The 21,775-nt window shown below is 37.0% G+C and overlaps 1 protein-coding gene across 3 annotated transcripts in view; it reads left to right on the top strand.

Moving 5' to 3' along the window:
• The window catches only part of Bruce (BIR repeat containing ubiquitin-conjugating enzyme), a 36,712-nt gene that overhangs the window by 4,344 nt on the left and 10,593 nt on the right, over window positions 1-21,775 (top strand). For 2 of the 3 annotated variants that reach the window (XM_067356329.1, XM_067356328.1), the window contains exons 5-38: window positions 206-1,751; window positions 1,860-2,034; window positions 2,347-2,565; window positions 2,823-3,243; window positions 3,330-3,480; window positions 5,887-6,037; window positions 6,108-6,332; window positions 6,407-6,661; window positions 6,776-7,061; window positions 7,137-7,298; window positions 7,694-8,002; window positions 8,738-9,034; window positions 9,201-9,415; window positions 9,757-9,913; window positions 10,207-10,398; window positions 10,527-10,747; window positions 11,211-11,461; window positions 11,986-12,161; window positions 12,278-12,465; window positions 12,556-12,697; window positions 13,524-13,683; window positions 14,181-14,559; window positions 14,671-14,797; window positions 14,991-15,155; window positions 15,733-15,890; window positions 16,021-16,243; window positions 16,594-16,894; window positions 17,167-17,342; window positions 17,597-17,795; window positions 18,608-18,835; window positions 18,944-19,459; window positions 19,550-19,820; window positions 20,350-20,609; window positions 21,445-21,727. In XM_067356329.1, the coding sequence (XP_067212430.1) occupies window positions 206-1,751; window positions 1,860-2,034; window positions 2,347-2,565; window positions 2,823-3,243; window positions 3,330-3,480; window positions 5,887-6,037; window positions 6,108-6,332; window positions 6,407-6,661; window positions 6,776-7,061; window positions 7,137-7,298; window positions 7,694-8,002; window positions 8,738-9,034; window positions 9,201-9,415; window positions 9,757-9,913; window positions 10,207-10,398; window positions 10,527-10,747; window positions 11,211-11,461; window positions 11,986-12,161; window positions 12,278-12,465; window positions 12,556-12,697; window positions 13,524-13,683; window positions 14,181-14,559; window positions 14,671-14,797; window positions 14,991-15,155; window positions 15,733-15,890; window positions 16,021-16,243; window positions 16,594-16,894; window positions 17,167-17,342; window positions 17,597-17,795; window positions 18,608-18,835; window positions 18,944-19,459; window positions 19,550-19,820; window positions 20,350-20,609; window positions 21,445-21,727 (9,185 nt within the window). The remainder of the gene's footprint in view (window positions 1-205; window positions 1,752-1,859; window positions 2,035-2,346; window positions 2,566-2,822; window positions 3,244-3,329; window positions 3,481-5,886; window positions 6,038-6,107; window positions 6,333-6,406; window positions 6,662-6,775; window positions 7,062-7,136; window positions 7,299-7,693; window positions 8,003-8,737; window positions 9,035-9,200; window positions 9,416-9,756; window positions 9,914-10,206; window positions 10,399-10,526; window positions 10,748-11,210; window positions 11,462-11,985; window positions 12,162-12,277; window positions 12,466-12,555; window positions 12,698-13,523; window positions 13,684-14,180; window positions 14,560-14,670; window positions 14,798-14,990; window positions 15,156-15,732; window positions 15,891-16,020; window positions 16,244-16,593; window positions 16,895-17,166; window positions 17,343-17,596; window positions 17,796-18,607; window positions 18,836-18,943; window positions 19,460-19,549; window positions 19,821-20,349; window positions 20,610-21,444; window positions 21,728-21,775) is intronic. The other variant, XM_067356335.1, reaches the window with a different exon arrangement.

The raw sequence follows: 21,775 nt of genomic DNA, 5'->3' as shown, positions 1-21,775 counted from the left end.
TTACGCGGTAGAAAGATAAACTACTTAGAAACACGATCATGTTACACACGGTTGAGCTAATTGAGCGGAAAATGTTTTCAAATAGATTGGATGTCTCTTAAATAAATTATCATTAATCATTATTTATAATATAATTATCATTTATCATTACGTATCGCATTATGATTCTCCATGAAAATAATACGATAAACTGTTGGTTTTGCAGAGGGAGGTATCATTTTATATATCCCCCGTGGATCAAGAAATAAACAACAAGGAATCGATACAGTTCTGCGCTGCGAGGAATGTGGCGACTCCGTATCTGAATCTAGGCTCCGACTCCAATCCGCTTCCAGAATACAAATCCTCGCCGTTTTACAAAGTGCAAGTGACGGCGCTTTCGGTGGTAGGGTCTCCGGTTACGCCGAAGGAGGAAGCGAAGAGCGCCAACTCCACGACTACATCGTCTGTGAACAGCGAGATGTCAGACCAGAAAATTCGACCGTGTTTAGTGTGTGGGGTTACGGTGACGGTGAACAATCCCGCGCAATTACGAACCTTAGAAAACGTATGGGCCGCCTCAAGCGACTTGGCGAGCTCGTCGTCGCTGGTCCGCGCGATGAACAGTGTAAATAGTGCCGCCAGTGATACTTTAGATATAATGAAAGTAGCGGGTGATAGGTACATATCGTCGAGGTCGCATTATTTAGTGCTCTTAGATTTTCATCACAAAGCCGCGACGACGCAACCCATTAAGGAGGACAATACGAAAGAGTCGAAGACCAAGAAGACCCTCTCCGGGACTGGAACCAGTGCCAGCTCGAACGGCGGTCGCCAAGAGAGCTTGTACCAGGAGCTCTTTCTCGGCAAATTTTTATACGAAGTGCCAGTTATCGAGGATGTGGACTCGGACATGGTGGTCGGTCCGCATTACGACGGAATCTTCCCGACCACCACACTGACCGCCTCGTCTTCAAACGGCATTTACTCGAGTCCCATCGGCATTCCCATCGGCCCCGCGCCGACGGCGTCGACCCCCTACGTCGACATCGATCACAATTTCGTTCCCATCAACGGCACGGCCCACTTCGCGTCGACGTCTGACTTGACAACGATGAACAAAAAGAGCTTAGATCTTACGCTGAAGATCACCAAGGCCGAACCGGTGGTCATCAAAACTTTAGCTATAAACGCACCGGATTCTCTCCGCATCACATGTATAACTCCGTCCAAGGACGGCAGACACTTGTACGTCGCGATGTGTCCCGCGGTGGACAACACCTCCACCGCCGAATCTTCCTTATTGAATACCAATCAGATGGATGTGGACGACGAGAGTGATTTCTTCCCGCAGAAGAGTTACATGTACTGGGACCACAACGACAGTCAGTCCAGCAAATTGATAAATGGCGAAATTCGCAGTAATGAAAGTGGAACGAGTGCTGCCGCTGTGTTGCTCGTGTACGCCTTGGATTTCTCGGGGCCGGTAGTGAAAGTGTCGTCGGAACCGCTGGTGAAGCGAGAACTACCTTTGGAACAAGCACCGATCGAACACGTGCTCCTTCCTCTTCAGGAGAAACAAAAGTGCGCGACGTCCTCTATGAATTCTAGTATCAATTCTACTAATGAGCCAGCCGTTCAGGAACCCGTTGGGCAAGTTGCTCTGGTATGTAGAGACGGCGTGGTCAGATTATTAAATTTAAACACGCTGAAGACTGTGACGGAGGCGAGGTTAGAAGGCAAGAAATTTATCTCCGCGACTTACTGCAACAGTAAGTATTTTTCGATGAGAAGGAAATGAGTGAGTGATCAGATGATCGATTTCGAATACTTATAAGAGTGGAAAACGTGTATTTTAAGATCACCGTCGTTATTTTCAGGCTTAGAAAGGCTGTGTGTGTGCACGAGCGATGGCACGTTGCATTTCTTTATCACAGCGGAAGAAGAGGATTCCGCGGAAGAGAAAGATGACGTCGACGATGTGAATATGGGCAGCGAGGGAAGTTTCACTAGCGAAAATATAGCTCCTAGCACATCAACCTCGTCGATCTGCCAGTAAGTTCGTGTATTTAATGCATTATTTAACAAATCTACGATATTTGAATATTTTGAAAGCTATCTGAGAAGTTTTTGTCTTCTACACGAACTATTCCGATTAACTCGATCGAACTCCTTATTTGAGTGAAAATTGAAAAGTTAGCTTTTGCTGAGAGTAAAATTCGATTATTTATTTAGATGCTGCATTAGAAATCAATAATTTCACTTACTGCCAATACATTCGTTGTAGTCTGTAAAATACCATGCGAAAGCATTATCTACGTGATGATCTTACGACTCTAAAGCATTTACATATTTTTATTGTTTTAGCGATCAGCTACTGGCGCATAAATCGAGTTTCTCTTATTCGGACTTACGACTCTTATACGAACTTACGAGATTCGATCGACATTCCCCTGCGTACAGCGCGACTGTTCCTCCCTGTTGGAGTGAAATGGTGCAAGCTCAAAGGCAACGGCGTCATCCGCAGCATCTTCACCAATCGGAAGATCAGCATCACACGAGAACTTGGCGGTTGCAGAATGACGCGTAAGTTTAGCACAATTATGAACATTTCGAAAGCCATAAAAGTTGTCTGGGAACAATCGTATTGTCTTTCAATTGCAAATTTTCTTATCGTCTTCAAATTGATGTTTTCTTTTTTGAAAATTGAAGGACCAGTAGTTTTTGTACTTAAAAATCATCGAACAAAAAGAAGGATGTTTCGCAAATTTACGTTTTTTGCGATTGAAAAAAAAGTATAGTGTGCAAAGTTATACATATAGATTTTTTCTGTCTCATATTAGGACTACTTGGGATGAACACGTGTTCGAGCTCACTCTACCTCGAAGTGCACTAGGAAGCATAGGACACGTCGATGTTCGATTTACCTTGCTTGCATTTTGCCAGGAATTGCCGACTATCCAAGTGACTTTGTTGAAGCAAAATATGAAGAGAATCGGCCATCAGAGAACTCCGCTTACTCCCGTGGACGAGAGAATCGATTTTAACATAGGCGCCGAGCAAAAGAATGAAAATCCGGTTATCACGGAGGAATATCAACGTCAGCACAATACAGAAATTCTCTGTGGCCCTATCGACTTGCACCGCTGCATGGATCTGTCTTGCCGCTCTGGATGCGTAACGTTAACAAGCCCGAAATTATTCCGTTCGAAGGCTAGAACATTGCTCGTCCACATTAAAGCTTTAATCGATCAAAAAGATGGAGTAAGTACTGTCCGTCTATCTTTATGCGTAATAGAATTGACACGTTGAGGTAAAAGCATTCTTTTTTTTCTTCTTCCACTTTAAAGACGTCTGCGAAGACAAAAGCGAACGTAGCGGAAAGTAAACCACCCACCTGCAAGAAGTTGAAAATATTCGAGGTACGCCCAGTTGTGCCACCTAGCACTGGAGAACGATTTGACGAAGGTGCAAACAGCAAGAAGTTTGGAACTTACGTTGGTAAGTACAATTTAAATTATTAACTCTTTGTGACATACTTATTTCTTGTTACCTAGTTTGGCGCATGAAATTCGTGAGACCTAGAACTTTTTTTATATATGCCCAAATATCTATAAATGTAAACTGGTTTAATGTATATGTATTATAGTTTGGAGTCTACAAAAGGTAATTAAATTCTAAATTTGCTGTAATTATTATTTTTTGAAAATATATTTTTAATGTATAAAATCTAGTGCACTATAGAAAAGGAAGAAATTTTGCAGGTTTTAAGAAAAAATATGTTCTATGTTTACATGTGTAATAATTCAAGATTTAATAATTATGGGATAGTATTTTTAAAAAACTGTCAAAATTGTCGTGAAATTTACAACAGCTTTTGGCATACTCGAGTATCACAGATCTAGTTTTACTTCTTATTTATTTTGGAAATAATAAATGACTGAGGGTCCGACTGGCTTACTAAGAGACCCCCAAAGTTTTTTCACGTCGAAATACCAACCTTCAAAATTTTCGCTTGGATCAAATTGACTCGTAAAGGATAAACTAAGATTAATATTATAATAAATATACACTCACCCGAAAAAAAAGCGGTACACTGAAAATGTGGGAAAAATTCATCAAATTTCAACTGACGATAACTTCGTAAATAATAAAGATAGAAAGTTCTATAAAATATGGAAATGAAGCTAAAAATCTCTACTTTAAGAATCAATTTATTTCAATGTTGCAAAATAAATTTATTGAAAATGGCGGATGACAAAGCGCGAGCATGCAAAATTGAAAAATAATGGTTCGAGTTTGCGACGGTGCACGGTATAAACAAAAAATTGTAGCTTATTGGGATCAAAAGCGTACGAAAGTACAGAGTCTCCTCTTTAAAATGCTTTTTTATGCATCTCGATACGATGATTTTTCGCCGAGAGATTCGCATTTGAAGAAAAAGGCAGATTCTTACTTCTAGGCCTCTCACTTACAGTACAGTCTGCAAATCGTTCTCCAACGCGACGGTATACTCGTTCTCGTCCGTCTGAAGAATACTGCCAAAAACGAGATTCGTCGCTAAAAAGAACGGTACTCCATTCTGCATATGTCCAGCCTGCATGCTCGACAGCAAAATTGAGTCGAGTTACGCGATGGCGACGCATAAGCGAAGGTACATTTGCTGGCCTGTGCGGAAAAAGACCGTGTTCCGCTAATCTGTTTCGAATAGTGTCAACGGATACATTACATTCGCGGACATCTCTTAAATTGTTTCGAATTTGAACAGCCGTTCGATGTCTGTCTCTTAATGAATTTAAAACAATAAATCGGTCATCGTTTTCATTCGTACAACGAGGACGTCCCGAACCAGGTCTTCTTTGGACAGAATTAGTCTCCAAGTACCTAGCATAAGCACGTTGCACGGTTGACACTGATAAATCAAGTGCCTCAGCAACGTACCTTCGACTTCTTCCATCTTCAATTAACGCTACAACTTGAGCAGCTTTTTCAGGACTTATCGTCGCCATAATTGACCAATAATTTCAATGCGAAAAGATTAATTATTGTTTACTTTGACGAAGTCGTACGAATAAGTAACGCGTCTCGAAAGAAAAAGATCAAGAGAAATCAAGCACTCTTCTCGCAATGTGCGGTCGAGCATAAACAAAAAGTCAGGGCGGAGAAATCACAAAAGATCTGCAGACATCTCCTTCGGATGCAAAACAATTGATTGAAAAATAATGGTTCGAGTTTGCGACGGTGCACGGTATAAACAAAAAATTGTAGCTTATTGGGATCAAAAGCGTACGAAAGTACAGAGTCTCCTCTTTAAAATGCTATTTTATGCATCTCGATACGATGATTTTTCGCTGAGAGATTCGCATTTGAAGTAAGAATCTGCCTTTTTCTTCAAATGCGAATCTCTCGGCGAAAAATCATCGTATCGAGATGCATAAAAAAGCATTTTAAAGAGGAGACTCTGTACTTTCGTACGCTTTTGATCCCAATAAGCTACAATTTTTTGTTTATACCGTGCACCGTCGCAAACTCGAACCATTATTTTTCAATTTTGCATGCTCGCGCTTTGTCATCCGCCATTTTCAATAAATTTATTTTGCAACATTGAAATAAATTGATTCTTAAAGTAGAGATTTTTAGCTTCATTTCCATATTTTATAGAACTTTCTATCTTTATTATTTACGAAGTTATCGTCAGTTGAAATTTGATGAATTTTTCCCACATTTTCAGTGTACCGCTTTTTTTTCGGGTGAGTGTATATGTAGAATCGAAAATATTAGCATAAAAATCCATTTATTATTTTGTTCGCTGTTACTTGATACTTAATTAATAGGAAAAATTCACGCATCTTGCTTTGAATTTTGCAATCAGGAAATTACATTTTCACCGCTTATTTTCCGCCTAAGGTTGCAACTGGATTCACGAAATCTCCATCACCGTGAGGTCGGTGCACTCCACCGGCATACCTAACGAAAGACTACAGAGATGCGCTATGTTGGAGTCTAAAGTCTTTGTCGATAACCTTCTAAGCGTCGCGTGTTTGCAGGGACCCGCCGAGTACGTAACACAGATTTAATGAGTACAAAAAAAAAAAAGAAGAATCTAATTCGAGTGAATGCATTTGCAGCTCTCCTGTCGTGCAGTCTATCGCTCTCGATATTCTGATATGGGTAGCTTCAATAAGGTTAACGAGATTGCGGAGCGTTCAGAACAGCGTCGAGATAAAGGCTCTTCAATTGGAGACTATACGTTCCGTACAAGGACGATTGTCTAGTTTATTACAAACATGCCTCTTGCACGCTGGCAGGAGTATAGCACACAAATGTGTCAAGTTGATCGTCCTTTGCAGCGGGTGAGTTATTTCATTCTGGTATCGATATGACGACACTGATCGCGCGAAGATTTTACAAAGCTGTGCTTTTCCAGAGGATTTTACAACATAGAGGACTCGCCGGCCCAAACCTTCGACGAGGCTATGCTTTCCGTTTTGGTCAATTTATTGCCATCAATCGTGGAGGTTCACTGGGCTGGTTCATTGAGATGGCTGCAATTGCTCATCACGAGATTTCTGCCGTTGGACAGAAATCACAGTATCGCCCAGAAATGCGTCTCTTTGGTGCAACAGATAGCCACGGAAATATCAAACAGAGTAAATCCTTACCATTTGCTGCTCGCAACAAGGTAAAATGCGCATTCCTCAATTGCACACATGCGGCCCGTTTGTAATTCCTCACGAACTTACGTCATGTTACAGAGTTTTCATTAATACGCACGCTTTCATTGATAATCTTATAGATTCGGTCTATATAACACGCCCTTCGAGACGGAACTCTTCGACTTGGAGCCACCAATGTTACCAAAGTTTAGCTCAATGCCTGTGACGTATGCGTCCGTCGTGGCCGGCGAGCAAACAGGCCCGTCTGTCGCTTCGTCGAGCGCCATACACTCGTCCAAGATAGCGCAGGATGCCATCGATTTGAGGGATCTGCTCACACTGCCCGCGCATCCCGCTAGTGAATTTGTAGTATCTAGCAAATTAAAGGCACTATGCACTAATCAAAATATCAAAGGTCTCCTCGAGGTAATATCGTTTTGTTTGTTCGAATAAAGGCGGTGGCAAGAACGCATCTTTTAATCGTCGTGATACTTGATACAGGTCGAACCGCTTCATTTTACTTGTCACGCCGCTTCCGACGGTTCGAAATTGGAAAAGATCGATCCCGGCATGAGTACAATTAACATCGGGCCGACTCTCTATGACAGTACGGCGACGAACAACAATGGTGTACCTGATATTAAAACGTTACATCATAGCTACGTAAGTGTTTTTGCGTGTAACAAATCTAGCTTAGGATTGTGATATTTTTTTGAGCGATGCGATTCAGATTATTTTGTAACGATAAGAGAACGAATCGCTGTTGAATTGAAGTGTTGCAATAGTAGCAATAATTTTCGCCACCTTAGGTTAGACTCTCGCGCACGTTTTGTCTAACAATAAGATTTGAGTAACGCGCGAGAAAGTGATAGTGTATCTGATAAATCTTGAGGATATTTGTAGAAGAGTAGGCGAGGCGAAGAGTTTATGTTCTCTCGCGATCGCAGTGGCTAATAACATCAACGTTCATAAAATGTGTTTATAAAAACGGCGTGTATACAGTAATAGATGTTTCTAGAGTAAAAGAATTTTCATTTAGATAGAAATATTAATTGTAGAACTTGGATGCCGGATCGCTAGGACCACATGTTCAGGCTAAACCGACAGCTCAGTCGTTAAGTGATCTGCTTAGTATGTATACGGGAAGAGTGCTAAAGAAGCCGTCTACGCAACTATTGCTCACGCCTGATGAACAATCAGACTGTGACGAGGCTAACGATGCGTCCGGCAACAGTCAGACCTGGCATAACACGCAAAACAATATGCCTAGTTCACATGTGTTAAGTTCCATTGTAACGAAAGAAAAGTCATCCGCACAAAATATCAATACCGCTGTAAACAAAGTTGAGGAGAGCAATCCTAAAAAGGTAGATTTTCGTAGACGAAGACACGCACTATATTCTATTTCCCCCCCCCCTTTTTTTTTTTAAGTTTAGTAATATATCGTCTTCTTCTGTCGTTCACACTCGCTTGGTTTAATACGTTGATTTTTGATCGAGCTCGCTCACTCGAAAGTTCTTCGTCAGGCGCGGCTGAATGACGTTAAGCGCAAGTTGCATGAATCATATGAAATCTCTCGAATTATCTACTCGATGTTAGTTTTTATCCTTGCATATAATATCGTTGTTTATACATAGGTTTTTCTTTTCTTCTCTCTCGTTTTCTTATTTATTCACACAAGAAACGTCACCAATTAGTACTCACAATAACCACCACCATGTAAACGATTGTTTGCATTTTTTTATGTGTGCTAGCAGCTGACACAGTTTCAGTTCTCGTTTGTACACTGGCTTTATTATTTGACGCAATTAAGGCTAGTTATTACGCCAATTTTTGATGTATTGAGTAAAATCTCACCTCATCATGTATAGTAACCCTTTCTATATTCCAACACATTCGAAACGCGAGAATTGTCTTTGCCGTGATGATGATTGTCGCGATCAAAATACAAAATAGCCATTCCACTTATACATTTTTTCGCAAATGCATTTGGGAAGTGTAAGCTGTGAGAGAAAGAGAGAGAGAGAGAAAGAGAACGAGAGCGAGAGAAAGGGAGGAAGCCTCTTATTTCGCTGGTGATTAATCCATTATAAATGTTGCAGCGGGAAGATATTATGTATCCATGGGGCAGATTATTGTGCTGGCCGCCACAGCAAGCGTTAGTCGTCGAACGAATGCATTCGGGAGCCCGTCGATTCGTTATTTTGGACTTTGGGTCACCTGTATTGTTGACCGATTTGATGATTCCCTCGTGCAACGATCTGGTATCACTGTCCATAGACATTTGGACGAAAAACGAGGAAACAGATGGCACTCGTCTTATTGTCGCTGGTGATATAGGAAGTAAGCCGTTGATTGTCTGTGACCTCCAACCGCCTCCTGTATGCAGATATCTCAAGGTAACATACCTTTACACAGTGCGAAGTTTCGGATACTATTTTTTTTTTTTCATGGTTAATGTAAGGTGGATATTAATTGATAGCGTTATAGAGCGAATCCATCGATATATCAATTGGTTCTCACTTTTCTATCTGTAAACTAAAATGAATTTTACACCGTTGTCAGATTACTACAATAGGACGCTACGGAATGTCCACAACTACATGTAAAATACCGTTAGGAGTGTTTTATGGACATATGGTGGTTTTGCCCGGAGAGGATTATTCAGAGCTAAGCGACTCTTCATCGTTCGATGCCAACATTTTTGATCCTTCTTTACAAGTTACCATTGATACGCAATGTAATATATTGTCGGCTTTAGCGGAGGATGTTCAATGCAGGTATTGCAATAAGAACGCTATATATACGGAAGAAAAAATTATTAATAATTGTTTATTCATATGATATGGTCAAATTTTTAATTGGGGTGATTTTTCTATCGTCCTGTAACATCAATCATTTGTCTTTTGAATGTTTTATTATCAATTATCAATGCTATTTCTGTGCAACATTTTTTAATGACATTTACATTTCTTTATATTTTAAGAACATATTAAATATTCATTTATTTATATAAAATTTTTAACGATTCTTTGCCTAATCATAAATGTGTGACTACTATAATAAATGATGTGTTTATTTCTTTACGGTGTTTATAGAAGTATTTTCTTTTTACTTCCAGATTTAGTTTAGCTACTGAAAGGTTAAAAACATTATTAGATCCATTGCTATGTTCGGAAACTCCTAATGTTATGCACATGCAAAATTATCTTTGTTACAACAAAATGCCTAATGAAAGTAAAGAACAGCCATCGGCGAAGATACTGTCAACATATCAGGTAAATTATGAACATATTGGGTTGTATAATAAAAGTAATTTCGGATTGTGTTATTGTTTTTTACGCAGCACGCTTTTGTGAACAAATACGGGCGAGACTTGATCACACAATTTTAACAAACGAATATTTAATTTACATGTTAATTAAACTACGCTTTACTTGACAAAAGAAATGAGCAGACTTATTTGAAAAATCCGAAATTATCACACAATTCAATAATTTTCCATCGGTTTGACAAATAAGAACAAGTTTCAAGAAACAATTTTTTTGACGCGTACTTATCTCTGCTATAGGAATGTATCATGTTCCAACATCAATTGAATGTTGTGCGAGGCGTCTGGCGACGTCTCGAGTCGTGGAGAGGCTTGCGAAACATGCCAACGGCATCTTTCACGAATGCACCCAGTGACAAATTACGAGTGCTCGGAGAAACCCTACTTGACATTTTGCTGTACACCGTGTACGAGATTGGTCCAGTGCCTAGTGTATGTAAATGCAGTAATGCTGTTATCGTACATTTTAAACGCCCGTTCGAATAACGAAACCAATTTGTGTTGTTTTTTTTTGCAACAACCCTCCAAATATATTGATCTTTGTTTTCTTTTTAATTTAGGTGTACCGACCAACATCGTTACATGAAGTTTTCACTCCAACGATTTGTGAGAAATTTTTTCACTCGATATGCGTTGTCACGCCAGCTCCACGTTTACAGCTTCACGCTGCTGCGCTTTTAGCTGGCATGGCGGGACATCAGCCATGGTGGGGCAACTTTTTGTCCAATACTCTGATTAATCTTTATTCGTCATCGTCCTCTCATATTTTTCCGCAAGACAGGTGAGACTTGAGATGTTTACCATTTTCCCGAATGTGATTAAATTTTCGTTTTTTTTTTTATGGCAGTCATATTTATTTATGTCAGAAGCGCTTAATTATATAAATTTTTTTCTTGCAAAATACGTCGAAATAAATTAGCTTTTCTATATGCTATACATTTTGCTAATATAAATTGTTAAAATATATTAAAAATTTCATTTTTTTTTTTAATTTTGCAAGTGCACGTATAATTCTGTTTTCCACATTTATTCGATTTAAAGAAACAATTAAAATTATTACCTTTTTTTAAATTAAAATTTTGTAATTTTCTACTCAATCCCAAGTTTTTTTTTCTTAATTTAATGGCATATTTGATTGCATATTTCATATTTTCAGTTCATTTTGCGCAGCTTGTAAAATAGGCAATCAAATAATATGATCTGATTTTATGAGAAGTGTACTTAAAACTAAATTTGATTTTCAGGGTGTTTATTTTATTAACATTCCTTGGGCGGAAATCGTTAATAGCCGGAGGAAACAAGTCTTCAGTTATTGAAGCCATGGTTCGTACATTGAGCAAATTACTGGCTCCTCTTACGAATGCGCAGCCATCCGAGTCCAGTCGACTAGACATCACCTTAATAGGTTGGGTATTATTGTTTCTGTCAGTGTGTCTAGACACCATCACTCCACCATCCTGCTTCGAGGACAATCATGAAAAAACTAGAGAACAAGGTAATTTTTATGTGACTATATGTATCTGTAATTTACTATTTTTTTTCCTGGCGACTAATATTTGCTTAAAGGTATTTTAGGAAATTAAAGAAAAAGTAATTCTGTTGCATATATGACATTAAAAAGAATATTTTTTAACATATGTTAGTTTAACGAGATATTTCTTTTTTGCAATTTTTATATGTTGAAATTTTTTTGGTATGTTTTGAAATTTTATTAAAACTGCTACAAATACATTGCAAATTAACGAGAAATCCGTCAAAAAAGCGAATGTAGATAAAGTCGTTTTTATTTAAATAATCTTTTGATTTAATATATTCCATAATATTGGATATTGTTATACTTTCAGAAAGATCGAAATATTCTCTGATTTGTGTTTCTTTATTTTACATTGTAAATTCTATTGCAATATGCAAAATGTCTAAAAATTTGTGAATCAAAATATGAACTGATGAAAGCAAAACGACATATGATAATTATCTGAGCATTCTGAAATAATATCTTTACATCTTTTGTTTCGGAAGGTTTATTTTCTCGTTGGGAGTTTATTCAAGGAGAATCGGCTATGCAAAGGAGATACGTCAATGCTAATCGATCATCAGCCTCTCGTAGCTACCGCAAAAGATTGCAGAAGCGCTTGTTGCATCATAAGCAGCAACTTCATGAATTAGAACAAGCGAAAAAATCTGCGGCATCTAAAGTACGTATAAATTTATCTTTTAAATGGATTAAAATATGTAGAAATACTTTTATCACTTTCATTCGATTTTACATTAAACGGAAAAATAAATATAAATGCGTGTGCGATATGTTTAGGGACTGATGACTTTATCATCTGACGCCGCCACATTGTACAATAAAGTTGAAGCGACCTTGAAGGTTCAAGAGCGTTACTTCAAGAAGACGCTCAAGCAACATTCCACAAAACATTACAAGGATGTCATCAAGAGACACGAGGCACTGCTTCGTAGTCCGTGTTGCAGTCAACCGCGATCCAGCACTAGGTTCGTTTCCCGATTGTCGTCTCACTCTTTCAAATTTCAGTACGTTGTAGAGAAATAATCACCGTGTCTCTTATTATGCGTGATTTGCAGCAAATCGGACGTTATGGATCTGGAAGTCGAATACAATATAACAAACTTGTCCCATCAGTATGTCTTGCCAGTGGCGCGTGGTCTCGTTGCCCTCATTTTACATAATTCGGCTAATGTGGACATATTTTTGTTGGCTTGCAAGGTAAGGTTTACTAATTTCGAAAATAAATAAATCAAATAATCATATCGATGTGCTATAAATTTTTATTAAGTTTGCTACAGGGAGTAAATCGCTGATCAAAGATGTATAAACTAATTTTCTGTTTTTGCATATTATTGCAGAGTTTTTCAACTAATGCCGATTAACGTTTTCTACTAATGCCTGAGCAATAATTATATAAATTTTATTTACTTTAGCCATTTTATCTAATTTTTTAATTAGTTTGTGCATTTATTCAGTTTATAATCTCAGATCTTTTTTATGCGATGAAAGAAAAGAAAATGTTTTTCAAACTTTGTTTCATTATTTTACATTTTCTTCAAGAAATTTTAAAATTACAATGCTAAATAATGCTGAAATTATTGCAATTTACTTTACGAAAAAAGAAAATACGATTGATCTGAAAATCTAAGAGAATCTGTACTTATCAAATTTTAAATTAGAAAAAGGAAAGTTTTGCAAACTTGATTTATATAAAACATTGCATGCGCATATTTTATATAATTTAAAACCCACAGCGCTTTATTTTTTTACTTTTGTAATCTGGTTTACTTTTGTAATCTTTGTAATTTATATGTAAAGTCTGATATTTATATATATCATATAATGATGTATTGCTTGCAAATGGAAACAGATTTTTATACAAATTAAGAACCAGAATTTTATCTATTCAATTATATTCGGCATCGTAATTATTTTGGCTAATCTAATTATTGACAGTAAAGTATATTTTATAATTTTATAATAAGTTTGATAATTATGCTATATCTAATGGGACATAATGACATATCTGATTTATCGTGTATAGGTAGTCGCTCGGTTAGTGGTATCCACACGTCCTGCTATCGACTTGTGCGAGCTTATGACCGAAGAACAACTCTTAAAATTGATCAGATTAGCAACGGATACATCTGACGCTGCTTGGTCATCGCACGCAGTTTCTTGTCTTTTGATGGACTTATTGGAAGGTAAAAGAGATAAATTACAATTTATCTCCTTTATAAAACATAAGTTTTGCCAGCTGACGTTATAAAATGCAGAAATTTGTTTCTCAAGTCCGAATTTTATGCCAGTAGACGTGTCATAAGACTGATGGTTAAAACGCATTTTAAGCTTTACACGTTTAAGCGCATGAATCTTCTGTCATATCAAACGTCACAGAGGAAAAATTTTTTATTTTTATATTTAGTTTTATATTTTTCCATCATTTGCATCCATTAATATAGATTATTAAAATTTAAACAAACGGTTTCTTATAAGGAAGAGAGATACGAGTGCTTGTCTCTTTATATTGGCGAGTGTGCTTTATATCTTTTTATTTTACATAAAAAATTCTTTGTGAAATCACATTTAACATTATTTACAAACGCGTAAAATGAAATGTTCAAATTTGAATTTCAAATAAGATGCGGTGTATAATTTCCACTTTGACTTTTGGAAGTAAAGTTTAAAATTTGATTTGCAGGAGGACGACTGTATCCTAAAGCTTGTTCCGCTCACGAAGGTAGTCCGTCAGAGGAGAATTTGGAACCATTGGGCAATCATACGGAAGAAAGTCGCACATCGGAAGAGGATTCAACCAATGTTGCAGGCACCAGCGCTTCTTCCGCCGCCACATTAGGCGACGGGTTTACCGAAGCAGACGCGGACGAGGAGGATAGCATCGTGAACAAGATTACCTCGACTACTGCCGGCACGTCAAAATCCAGCGTTTATCTGCCATCCCTTTTGGAATCCGACGATAGCGAATTGGAGGACTTTCTGGACGACATATTGGAACGTGGCAGAAATATATTGAAGAAGGATAGCACAGTGTCAAAAATTTTAACTTCAGCCATTACTGGGTATTTATCTCGGATCTTTTCTCGCACTTTTATTTGTAACAATTGACATCGCGCTCTTCACTTCAACTTTATGACACGTCTAATTGAAAAGTAACAAATAACTCATTTTAGGAGCATTTCTTTGGCAATGGACGCGCGATTGGAGTATGGAGTCGAAATGGGTGTGGAAATATCGCTAAGAATACTGTCTACGGTTGGCATGTACAATCTACCTCACAGCATAAATGCGACAATACACGTAAGTTTGTATTGCTTTTCTTTTTCTTCTGTATTTCGTTACATGATTATTTCTGCAAATATTGTTTGCACTATATTTGTTTTGCATTTCGTGTTTACGACTTGATCTAAATTGTTCCAAGAAGAGATTCCGTGACTGCTTCGAGTATAAAGTTGATAATTCTGAAATAATCACCTAAAACTTTTTTGTTTAGATGCCGACAGAGACAAATCGCTGTTGCCAACAATCGTTCGTGCGTACTGAGACAAACGATAGAAGCCAGGAAGCCGGAAACTTTTCAGATCTTATCGATACTCCTTCGAACATTTCCATGTTAACGAGATGTTTTGAGAAAACGTTCACAGACTTGTATTTACGGGTAAGTTGTTGTCAAAGTGGAAGTGCGTTTGCGGTTTTGATTGTCAAGTTGGTGCTCAGAGGTTTGCCATTTTGCTATTGAGTTTTATAAGTTTTTTCTATTGAAAAATATTACGTTAAATAATAAAAGCAAATTGGAATACTTAATATTTCAATTAATATATTGTATCGTCTATAAAAATATCAGATAGATTTGTTTAACTGATTTCCATTATAGAATATTTTTCTAAAAGAGAAAGGCTTTTTTCAATTTCCATGTGTTGGAAATAAAATTTTTAATAGGTTTGAAAATTGCTCGTTACTTTTATTGGTATTTTTTGAAAGGAACAAACATGAAGTTTTTATGTTTTTATTACATTTTTAGAGCTACATTTGCACGTTGTTATCCAAATTAAGAAATTGGAATAAGTATATTTTGGAAAAACAATCTTCAATAAATGCTGCTTTAAATTCCACCTTTATTAATGATGAATTTTTTGCATTGATTTGATATCTATACATATAAGTAATTACTAGTATATTTTCCTAAATACATCATTTATATAATATTTTTTTTTAATTTTATGTCTGTGCAACAGAAGAACAGTACAAATTTGGAACTCGTTCTTCAACTTTGGTTTGCGTTAAATATGGATGCTGCTATGGAACATTCAGGCTCTCAATTCGATTCCTCTTTAAAACCTCTAATTCCGCTCAGTCCAGCAGCCATTTCTAGCCTAATATCTGCGCTCTCTTGGTAAGTTATAAACGAAATTGCAAGCCATGATCGATAATGATCATCGTACATTAATTATTGCCCTAAAATGCGATATTTTAACGTGTACTTAATTCAATGTGTACGATATTTAATACATGTTAAATTTTAGGCATACTGGAATTTCTTTACGCGCTTGGTGTCTTGCACTGCAATGTTTAACTAATGTGTGCAATCAACCGTTACGAAGATATCCCAATTTAGACGGCTTTACACCTCTTAGTCCTTGTATGGCTAGTTGCATCGTCAAGGAACGCAATACTGGCCCCATGTTGTTGCGTCTTCTTTCCGGCGATGGATTAAATATCAATACAATGGATAAGCAATATATCATGGTGAGGATATTTCCTTTCTGTCGCATTATTTTTTAATGAGATTTTGTCTCAATTCGATTTGTTTTCAGCAAAAATGTGAAAGATCGTCATTTTAATTGTAGTTTTTTAATTTTTTTATTGACTATATAATAATAAAATATCTAATTCAGTTTTTAATCAAAAATTTATGAAAGTGCACTAAATTAACTCAAGTTAATTGAATCCAATATAACGCTTAATTAAACTTGTATTGATTTATGTGACAACTTATGTACATACCACTCTCTTATTTTTGTGGATAAAATTAGATTTATTTTTATTCTAACATTTTTTATGTACCGCTTACATTTCTATTCTTGTTTCTATTTCAGGCTGGGCCTACTGTCTGCCAAGCATTGCACTATTTTCTTCTCAGACTGGAAATGATGTGTGATGTCATTACAACGGAAAGTTGTTTAGGCAATTCCTTGAAGAATCTTCTGTTGCGTGTGGTGTATCAACTCGTGCAACCGAGTGGGCCTCTTATTTCAAGAAAGGGACCTTTAGACGCACAATGCAAGCTAATAACGTCTCTAATTAATCTAAATTATGTCAATACCGACCTAAGCACAGCTATGAGCATAACCGAATGCGTTGGCGTGCTGGTTTCGACTTATATCACAGGATCTGCAGGTAAAAACTTCTTTAACAAGACTATGTTTAAGAATCTTAATGAAATATTGTGCTCGTGTTTTTATTTATGTACGAGTCATCTTTCACTAATTATATGTATCTGGAAAATTGCGTTTTATTTTTCATGCATTGAAAATTATTTACTTTTATTTTACTTATAATAAAATGCTGCCTTAAATATAGGATAAATATTTCTGAACAATGGATTAGCTCGTACTCATTTTTGTCACAAAAAATTGACAAGTTTCACCACACGAGATTTGTTATAACAGTTGGCGTACAATGCGGAGGTGCGGTTGACTCGGCCAATCAGTCCGGCAGCTTCGGTGGTCTATTCGCTGGCGTATTTGGCGGTGACTCAAGGCAATGTCGTCCCGCGTCGTGGGACACTTTAATCGTGGCTCTCATTAAATTAGTGTGCACCCTCGTCCAAACTCCATTATCGAGCGTACGTATTCTATATTATTTTATATATTAAATATTAACAAATTTGTTACATTAGTTTCTCTCTTTGTAACATGTAACATGATTGGAATAAAAGACCAGAAGTCTTAAAATACTTGGACCTCGTTAAATACCAAGAATCATCTATATAAATATAACATCTTTTATTTAAATTCAAGATGTATTGATTTGCACTTCTTTCCGTTTATATTCATATTTTATATTCTGGGTTATCTTAATATGCCCGATATTTTACAGACTCGCCAAGATCGACCGGAAGAACCAGCAGAAGTGAGACTGCCCGAAACTTGGAACTCTGAAGGCAATTCGAGCGATTCTCAGATGAGAGCGAGTACTTGGCAAACGGATGAGAGCAAAGCGGCGGAACAGTTAACTTCATTTTGTTTGCAACAATCGAAAACTAGCAAGCCTTGCGTACCTTGCCTCGCTGACACTGGTAATTATTAATATACATTGTAGAATGGAATCTCCAATTTATAATTCCTGTCAAGAAATTTTGGCGTTACATATATTGAAGCAAAATTTGATTTTTTTATTTATATCTCAACTAATTATTTAATATTCAACTAAATAAATTAATTACAAGCGCCTAGTTTTAATATGTCTAATAATTTTGACAACATACAGAATACTTTCACTTGTAAAAAATTTTTTCGCAACTTACATGATTAAAAAAAAAATTGGAAATTATTATTGTAAAAGATAACCTCAAAGTATCTAGTATCTGGAGAATTCAAGAAATCTGGAATTTTTAAAGAATTCTTTTTTAAAAATCAAAAAATTTTCCTGGAAATTTTTATCAAGAATGTTTCTTCAAAGATTTTGTTTTTATTTTGTACAAAGCTGATTGATTTATCTTCTCTTTTCAATACTTTTTTAAATTTAATATTTTAATCGACTCATATCTTTTAAACTATAAAAGATAGATTGATTTTGTTTATAGCTTCTAAAAGCACTTAAAAAGTATTAAATTGTCATGTATTTACTTTTGAATTTTTTATATTATTTAATAGTGGAAATGCCAGCTTAACGTTCAGCTAGCGTTCCTATTTTTAATTGTAAATTCCTGCTAAGCGGCTCGAGCAATTAAAAATAGAGCACCTAAATACTAAATTTTAGTATAAGTTTTATTTCCATTTTTTGTGAGGGGGTTGCTAGCTTAATAGATATAGTAGATACTCTGATAACGTATTATCGCGCTTCGCAAGATGTACCGAGTTTATGTATTAATTGAATCTTATTCTTAAGTTTTACAGCATGAACCGACTATGATGCGTTTACTAGGCGCTCTCGGTCATAGCACGGGATCTTCATTAGCTATGCTCTTAGGAGAGAGCGCGAGCGCAGCATCGACTACCGAGCTTGGCGATCCAGCTTCGATACCGGATGCGACGTTCCAGCTTCTGACGACCCTTACGAAAAAAGCCAGCGATCCTACTCTAGTTCTCAAACCGCTTTACCACTATCTCTCTTCGTGTAAGAATTTACGTTACAGAATATCATATAGATATTGTTATTTTCTCATATTAGATTTTACATGAAAGCAAGATAGAGTGCATAATTTCAAACGGTAATATTTTGCAGCGTGCGAGGAAACCGAATTGGGAGTCACACAGCTGTCCGAGCCTCTTCTTTGGTACATCTTAAGAGTATTAGACAACGCGTCATCGCTATCTGTATTTACCACGATGGGCGGTGTAAAAGTGCTCTGCGAGAATCTCGTAAGATCGAGTAACAGTGGGGCCGCCAGCACGTCTGCCTCACCTGGAGTGATCGCACTTGTCATGGAGCATCTGTCGAACGCACCAAACGTGATGCAGATGACGGCGAGCAGCAGCAAGAAAGGTGTCTTCTCATTAGAGACCCACGACGACGGTTTGCTGAACTTCGCGCCACTCGGCACGATATCCTGGCTGAATCCGACCGCGCAAGCCGCGGACGTTCTCATACAAAACGCCACCCCGCATAAGCGTACAAGAACGCCGGCGTGGTCGTACCATTTTTATCCGGACGAGGCGTGGGTCGATCTGACTATCATTTTACCGTGCGCCATTCTACTGAAAAAGGTGGAATTGCAACCGCATCTCACAGCGTTGTCCAGTAAGTTGGCTCTGATGCAGGATGCAGCGATTGATAAGATTTCATTTCTCTCGTAACATAAGATAACGTGTGCATATATTGTATGTTTAGCATGTCCCTCAGCTGTAGCACTTGAAATTTCAAGAGAAAGCAACGGTCCGCTGACACCAGTTTGTCCTCCGATGCCGACGGCAGGCTTAACATACATACGCATCACCCTGTCGCAGCCAGAAGTCGCGACTTCCGTATTGGTGCGCTTGTACAAACCGCGCGACTCAACGAACATAAATCTCAGTCAAATCAGATTGCTCGGTACCACCGCGTTCGGCGAAATTAAGACCAGCCCTGACACCATAGACGAGGAACAATTGACAAAGACCAGGTAACAAACACTGTTTTCAATTATCTCGACTATTAAGTGTCAGCTTTATTGATGTCCTGAATAATCGCATTTAACTCATTAAAAGCCATAAAAGATTTGAATGAGAGTATTATTGTTTCTATTTTCTGGAGGTTTTAATATTAAAGATAATTTCTTTTTGCTGATTTTATATTAAAATAATGTTAGATTAGGTTGTATTTTGAAAATATTCTATATAAAATTATTTTAGATTATTTTTTTCTTTGAAGAATATAATGCAAAAATACACATTTTAATATAAAAATCCTGATTTTGTATTTGTAATTTACTGATATCAAAATATTATTCTCTGCTATATTTGGGAAATATTTATTATACATACAATATAAAATTATTTTTTTTTGAAGAATTTAATGAGATGGTGCATACTTCAATTCAAAATGTTTGCTCCACCGATGAGACGATTGGCCATTTAACGAGTTAAATGATTTATATCTTTCTCGCGGCTGTAAAGATTAAAAAAAAATTATTTCTGACAACGTTTATGCAGCTTGGGTTGGTTGCGATTACTGCATCAGTGCTTATCGGTGAGCACACTGAACAGCGATTTGGCCGCCGAAGTGCTTAATTCCGCGGCTTCGGTCGAAGGCCTGGTCGAGGCATGCTGCAATCTCCTGTTACTCCCAGCACCGTCTCTCTTTACTCCCAACTTGGAGAGGGTTCTATTACAACTTGGCTTACACTCTCGAGAGCTTGGACTCCGTCTCATTGGTCTCTTACTCAACAACAGGTCTACCCCTTTCTTCCAAGGTATTGCTTCGTTCTCTGTTTTCTGCAAACAAAATCAGAGATGGCCTTAGACATCGATTAGACTTTACGCGACCATCTTGAGCGCCTTGCATTTCAAGAGAAACTGCATTTTCAATATCAGTTAAACTCTACGTAAGTAAAACATTTTGTGAATGGCAAAAGAAAAACGATTCTCCCCTTCCTCTTTCTCTCTCTTTTTATTTCCCTACATTATATTTATAACCGAAACGTAATTTAAACGGTTAGATTTATTTAGAAAATATGGTTGTAATAAAAGTTATACATACTGAACAATTTATCATTTTAGTAGATTAAATAATTTTCTGAAAATAAGATTGAACAAGGCTCTGTGATAATGTAAAAAATAAATTATAACAAAGATCTTGAGAGTTGTAGCTAGATATTAGTGCCGAAATATATTTGCAAAAATTATTAACCATTAATAAGTGGTTTGATGACAGGCCGAAACATTTGTTAATAATTTTTGCAAATATATTTTGACATCAACATCTATTGACTCTTAAGTTCTTTATTTTGTTATTTCCGAAAATAACTTTCAATATTTGTGAGTGAATAGTTTAATAATATTTGATTTATCTACTTTTTCTTCTACACACACAAACTGGCTTACACCACTTTTTGCCATTCAATCTTTCATATAATAAATAATAATTTTATTAATATTTCAATGAAAAAAAAATATCTGTTGCTTGCGGAATTTTGCGAAGATCTAAGGCTGCCTCTATATGAAATATTTGGTATAGTGATCTTTTTTCTTAAGTTTATGAGATTTTCACGGCAACATTTAAAACGCTGATATATTAATACTTGACAGGAGCCGTGACTTCTCAGGAAACGTCCATAGTACAATTAGTGATTGAATTGCTTCAACAACTGTGCTCCATTCGGGACTCCAGCACGGAAGCTCGCATGAAGGCCGTTCTTGCATGGCTGCAGGCATCGGCCGTGAATGGAATTTCGAACACAGGCAGCAACCCCAATTCCATGAATCCGCCAGCTGTGTACATTCACTGCGTATCTTCGATCATCTGGAAGACTCATCAACAGCAGAACCACAATTATGATCTGCAAGTCCTACTGACGGACGAAATGTTCTAGTACGATTCTTTAGTCACATATGCTTTATATTCGACAACTCATATTTC

The sequence above is a fragment of the Linepithema humile genome, chromosome 1 (assembly GCF_040581485.1).
Source record: "Linepithema humile isolate Giens D197 chromosome 1, Lhum_UNIL_v1.0, whole genome shotgun sequence".
In the NCBI taxonomy this organism is placed as follows: Eukaryota; Metazoa; Arthropoda; class Insecta; order Hymenoptera; family Formicidae; genus Linepithema; species Linepithema humile.
The sequence above is the reverse complement of the archived record's forward strand: the minus strand, read 5'-3'. Positions and strand labels throughout refer to the sequence as shown.